Below are 6,025 nucleotides of genomic sequence, written 5' to 3'. Positions count from 1 at the left end.
AAGCTGTTTAATGAGGACTCAAATACAAAGAATAAAGCTGTTTAATGAGGACTCAAATACAAAGAATAAAGCTGTTTAATGAGGACTCAAATACAAAGAATAAAGCTGTTTAATGAGGACTAAAATACAAAGAATACAGCTGTTTAATGAGGACTAAAATACAAAGAATAAAGCTGTTTAATGAGGACTCAAATACAAAGAATAAAGCTGTTTAATGAGGACTCAAATACAAAGAATAAAGCTGTTTAATGAGGACTCAAATACAAAGAATAAAGCTGTTTAATGAGGACTCAAATACAAAGAATAAAGCTGTTTAATGAGGACTCAAATACAAAGAATAAAGCTGTTTAATGAGGACTCAAATACAAAGAATAAAGCTGTTTAATGAGGACTAAAATACAAAGAATAAAGCTGTTTAATGAGGACTAAAATACAAAGAATAAAGCTGTTTAATGAGGACTAAAATATAAAGAATAAAGCTGTTTAATGAGGACTAAAATACAAAGAATAAAGCTGTTTAATGAGGACTCAAATATAAAGAATAAAGCTGTTTAATGAGGACTAAAATACAAAGAATAAAGCTGTTTAATGAGGACTCAAATACAAAGAATAAAGCTGTTTAATGAGGACTCAAATACAAAGAATAAAGCTGTTTAATGAGGACTCAAATACAAAGAATAAAGCTGTTTAATGAGGACTCAAATACAAAGAATAAAGCTGTTTAATGAGGACTCAAATACAAAGAATAAAGCTGTTTAATGAGGACTCAAATACAAAGAATAAAGCTGTTTAATGAGGACTCAAATATAAAGAATAAAGCTGTTTAATGAGGACTCAAATACAAAGAATAAAGCTGTTTAATGAGGACTAAAATACAAAGAATAAAGCTGTGTGTGTGCAGGCAGCTGCATGTTCTCTTCCATCTTTAACATCTTTAATATATTTACATGAAGGTTTTCACTTCTTTAAACACGTCGTCTTTGTTTTTGGAGCCTGAATGTTCTGGGTTCAGTTTTTTAATGTGACTGCAGCTGATGAAACTGTCACATCCTGCAAAGGGTTAATAAATCATCTTTCTACATCAGACAAATAAAAATAATCTAAATAAAAGATTCAATTTGTTCTTTTATTTTATCGAAAGATTATTGTTCTGATGGGTTCATGTTACAACACGTTAGAAGAAGAGAGCACAGCTGACATCTCTCTCTCCTCCTCCTCTTTCTCTCTCTCTCTCTCTCTCTCTCTCTGTCTCTCTCTCCTTCTCTCTCTCTCTCTCTCTCTATCTGTCTGTCTCTCTGTCTCTCTCTCCTTCTCTCTCTCTCTCTTTGTCTCTCTCTCTCTCTCCTTCTCTCTCTCTCTCTTTGTCTCTCTCTCTCTCTCTCCTCTCTCTCTCTGTCTCTCTCTCTCTCTCGCTGTGTCTCTCTCTCCTCTCTCTCTCTCTTTGTCTCTCTCTCTCTCCTCCTCCTCTCTCTCCTCTCTCTCTCCTCTCTCTGTCTCTCTCTCCTTCTCTCTCTCTCTCTTTGTCTCTCTCTCTCTCTCCTCTCTCTCTCCTCTCTCTGTCTCTCTCTCCTTCTCTCTCTCTCTCTTTGTCTCTCTCTCTCTCTCTCCTCCTCCTCTCTCTCTCTCTCTCTCTGTCTCTCTCTCCTTCTCTCTCTCTCTTTGTCTCTCTCTCTCTCTCCTCCTCCTCTCTCTCTCTCCTCCTCCTCTCTCTGTCTCTCTCTCTCTCTCTCTCCTCTCTCTCTCCTCCTCTCTCTCTCTATCTCTCTCTCCTCTCTCTGTGTCTCTCTCTCTCTCCTCCTCCTCTCTCTCTCCTCCTCTCTCTCTCTATCTCTCTCTCCTCTCTCTGTCTCTCTCTCTCTCCTCTCTCTGTCTCTCTCTCTCTCTCTCCTCTCTCTCTCCTCCTCTCTCTCTCTATCTCTCTCTCCTCTCTCTGTCTCTCTCTCTCCTCCTCCTCTCTCTCTCCTCCTCTCTCTCTCTATCTCTCTCTCCTCTCTCTGTCTCTCTCTCTCTCTCTCTGTCTCTCTCTCTCTCTCTCCTCTCTCTCTCCTCCTCTCTCTCTCTATCTCTCTCTCCTCTCTCTGTCTCTCTCTCTCCTCCTCCTCTCTCTCGCTCTCTCTCTCTCTCTGTCTCCTCTCTCTGTCTCCTCTCTCTGTCTCTCTCTCTCTCTCTCTCCTCCTCTCTCTTTCTCTCTCTCTCTCTCCTCTCTCTGTCTCCTCTCTCTGTCTCTCTCTCTCTCTCTCTCCTCCTCCTCTCTCTTTCTCTCTCTCTCTCCTCTCTCTGTCTCTGTCTCTCTCTCTCTCTCCTCTCTCTCTCTCTCTCTCTCTCTCTCTCTCTCCTCCTCTCTCTCTCTCTCTCTCTCCTCCTCCTCTCTCTTTCTCTCTCTCCTCTCTCTGTCTCTCTCTCTCTCTCTCTCTGTCTCTCTCCTCCTCCTCTATCTCTCTCTCGCTCCTCTCTCTCTCTCCTCCTCTCTCTCTCCTCCTCCTCTCTCTCTGTCTCTCCTCCTCTCTCTCTCTCTCTCTCTGTATCGATGGGTACAGGTGAGGGGGCGCGAGGGTATCGATGTGCGCGCGGGAGGGGGCGGAGGCGCGCGGCCGGGGCTGTGCGCGTGGGTGTAAACAGCGTATAAAGAGGATGAGGGTCCGTGGACATCTCACCTGGTCGTTCTCCTCCACGCAGACCGCAGCGTGGGATCGTCTGCTCACCTGAGAGTCACCTGGACGACACAGAGGAAACAGAGACTTTGGATTTAACAAACCGGGAATAAACGGAACTTCCATCAACAAGAGGTGAGCCTGATCATTTAGTTTGTTCACATCCCTCTGCAGCCTCACCCTTTATTCTACACTCTTTTATTTTTAGGGTTAGGGTAACACCAGTAAGTTGAAGTGTCAGAAAGTTCTGGAAGGTTTGCTTTAAGTTCTTTTTCTTCATATTTCATCATTTCATTAAAAAGTTTTTATCCTGATTGAAAGTTTAATTTATTAGTTTCAAAGTGTTAAAGGAGCGATAGAATCATTTCAAGTTATCTTTATTAGTCAAATGCAAAACATAACAAGGCAAAGCAGTCATAGCTGGTAATGAAATGTTTGTGTTCCAAGCTCTCCTGAACAATGCAAAAATAAAAAATAGTATAGAAGATAGAGTAACAACGTACAGTGCAATTAAGAACCAAAAGTTTAGATAAAACTAGAATATATGTACAGAATATATATATATCTATATAACAATAAATAAACAATATATATATAAATAAACAATATATATAAATAAACAATATATATAAATAAACAATATATATATATAAATAAACAATATATATATAAATAAACAATATATATATATAAATAAACAATATATATAAATAAACAATATATATATAAATAAACAATATATATATAAATAAACAATATATATAAATAAACAATATATATATAAATAAACAATATATATATAAATAAACAATATATATATAAATAAACAATATATATAAATAAACAATATATATATAAATAAACAATATATATATAAATAAACAATATATATAAATAAACAATATATATATAAATAAACAATATATATATATCAATTTTTTAGGTTTTTAAAGAATTTAATATTTTTGATCAGCTGTTTGAGCCTGCAGGTTTTTCTTCAGGTTTCTGATGACTCTTTTCTCTCCAGCAGCGGTCATGGCTCGCCACGTGGTGCTGATGGTGTGTCTCGCGCTCGTCCTGTCGGCGCGTGCCCTGGGCTCGGAGGCGCGTGTCAAACTGAACTCAATCAGGACGGTGATTCTGAAGGAGGGGCACGCTCTGCCGCTGAACCGGAGCACGTGGGAGCCCAGCCTCGACCTTACGGTGAGTGTGCATTTCCAACGCCACGCCGTCTGAGTTTCTGGCGGTGTGTGTTCGTTTTGTGACGTCGTCGTTCTTTTTGTCTGTTTTCTGCAGCTCTATCAGTGCATGAGCGACCTGGAGTGCAGAGAAGGAAGCTACTGCCACGCCCCCACCAAAGGCCCCGCCCATTCTCGCTGTCAGAACTGCCACAGGAGGAAGAGGCGGTGCCATAGGGATGGCATGTGTTGCCCAGGCAACCACTGCAGCAACAGTAAGATTATCTTTTTAGCTTTCAATAGTTTTTATGCTGCTGTGTAACACAGGTCACCATGTGGTGGACTCTGAAGCTTCAGTGTTTATCCAGCTCTGCATGGGTCTGTAAACCTTTCTGTGTTCTAACCTCTCTCCATTTTTCAAAAGCATCTCCAATATTGATCCTAGTTTGAGCACGTTTCTGCTCGTGGAGCTTATTAGAAACATGCAGAGGCTTTTTAGGTCGAGCATGTTTCCTTAATGTCTGATCATAGAGTAAGATCACTTTATCATTTCACTCTCTACACATCTCACTGATTGGACCTTTAAACTTGGTATAGTGAGTCCTAACCTTTTGGATAGGCTTAAAGTTAAACTTAAAGTTTTTAACTCTGAACACATTTTATTGGTCAAATCTTTATTTCCATTTGGATAAGTAGTATACACACTTTTTTTGGTTAAGTTCATAGTAACTTTATTCTCTCTTTCTGTCTGCAGATATCTGTGTTCCTGACGTCGACAGTTTTGTGTCTCAGAGGATCCCGGACTCTGACGGAGGGATTGGTTCGCTCTCTAAGAAGAAAGGGTTTAGGAAAAGAGGGAGGATGGACGTAAAAGGGACCTCAAGTCGAGGTAAAGATTTTTAGTTTCTGAAAGAATTACATTTCATTGAATTGAATTGTTCTGAACACGATAACTCATTAACCGTCTGCTTCTGTTTCAGGTCAGGTTGGGGATCCCTGTCTCCGCACCTCAGACTGTTCAGACGGTTTGTGCTGCGCCCGTCACTTCTGGACTCGCATCTGCAAGCCGGTGTTGCGGGAGGGACAGGTTTGCACGCGACACCGCCGCAAGGGGAACCACGGCCTGGAGCTCTTCCAGCGCTGCTCCTGCGGGGACGGACTCAGCTGCCGAACCCTGCGAGAGCCCGGCGCACAGCCTCCGGCGCCGTCTTCATCTTCGTCACTCCTCGCTGCAGCAAAGTCCAAATTTGCAGCCTCGTCCCGCCACTCCTCCCCCCACACTTCTCTGCTGGCTTCAAAGTCGTCGTCAGAAGTGTCGAAGACGAGACTTCACGTGTGCCAGAAAAACTAACGAAGGACGGACAAATGGGACGGGAAGAAAGAAGCATCCCCTCTCTCTGCCTATGACCGACCTGCAGGTAACGAGAGGCAGAAACCAAAGAAGAAGAAAGCCGGGATGAACGGAGGGAGGGGTGAATAAACCTCCTCCTCCAAACTCTCCCACTATCTCAATGCTAATGAGCTTCCTGTCAGGCTGCATTCACACACAAACTCAGCGGGATGTGAAACTCTTTGTGGTTCAGATCTGGTTTCCTCCTCTGCGTCTAGACGGGCAGAAACCACTTTGAAATCCGGTTTGACTCCACTTACACAAACAGCATTAATATTGAAAACCTGATACATGACTGTTGCAATGGCCTCAAGAGATTCATTCATGTTATTTAGAAAAACCACAAATCCCCCTTATTATCAAACTAGACCTGCTCACAGAGTGAAGAGGTATCAAACTAGACCTGCTCACAGAGTGAAGAGGTATCAAACTAGACCTGCTCACAGAGTGAAGAGGTATCAAACTAGACCTGCTCACAGAGTGAAGAGGTGGCGATGGTTTCAATGCTTTCCGTCAAGTGATTTCTAATTTAGGGGCTCAATCTCGCTCAGTTTAATCCGATATTTAAATGTCCTGAAGTGCGATGATGGATGTACATGCTCACAAAAAAGACATCCATTGATATAGCACGGATAGAGATTGAGTAAAGAGCTCAATTTCAAGCCAACATCATTATAAAAAGGCACAAAATAGCACTGTTAGCTAGCCTCAGAATTGCGTTAGCTTAAATTTAACTTGTACACGTAAATTCTTTGTCCAGTTGGATTTCAGGAAAACAAAAGTTTGGATTAAAAATGATGTAACTG

The 6,025-nt window shown here is 41.5% G+C and overlaps 1 protein-coding gene across 1 annotated transcript; it reads left to right on the top strand.

Annotated features, from left to right (window-relative positions):
- Positions 1-2,600: 2,600 nt before the first annotated feature.
- Positions 2,601-5,540, top strand: LOC132958575 (dickkopf-related protein 2-like). The gene is made up of 5 exons (XM_061031509.1): positions 2,601-2,786; positions 3,679-3,854; positions 3,948-4,104; positions 4,584-4,718; positions 4,810-5,540. Exons 2-5 carry the CDS (start codon positions 3,687-3,689, stop codon positions 5,178-5,180), a joined length of 831 nt encoding a protein of 276 aa, XP_060887492.1. The 5' UTR covers positions 2,601-2,786; positions 3,679-3,686; the 3' UTR covers positions 5,181-5,540.
- The last annotated feature ends 485 nt before the right edge of the window (positions 5,541-6,025 follow it).

Source organism: Labrus mixtus, chromosome 23, assembly GCF_963584025.1.
Source record: "Labrus mixtus chromosome 23, fLabMix1.1, whole genome shotgun sequence".
Classification (NCBI taxonomy): domain Eukaryota; kingdom Metazoa; phylum Chordata; class Actinopteri; order Labriformes; family Labridae; genus Labrus; species Labrus mixtus.
This window is presented reverse-complemented; position numbering and strand designations above follow the sequence as displayed.

What these genes read in the sequence shown, in the direction of transcription:
- LOC132958575 (XM_061031509.1), top strand. Translation starts at nt 3,687, where the DNA reads ATGGCTCGCCACGTGGTGCTGATGGTGTGTCTCGCGCTCGTCCTGTCG. An exon ending in AGGCAACCACTGCAGCAACA is followed by an intron (nt 4,105 to 4,583) that starts GTAAGATTATCT and finishes TTCTGTCTGCAG; the next exon opens with ATATCTGTGTTCCTGACGTC. An exon ending in AAAAGGGACCTCAAGTCGAG is followed by an intron (nt 4,719 to 4,809) that starts GTAAAGATTTTT and finishes CTTCTGTTTCAG; the next exon opens with GTCAGGTTGGGGATCCCTGT.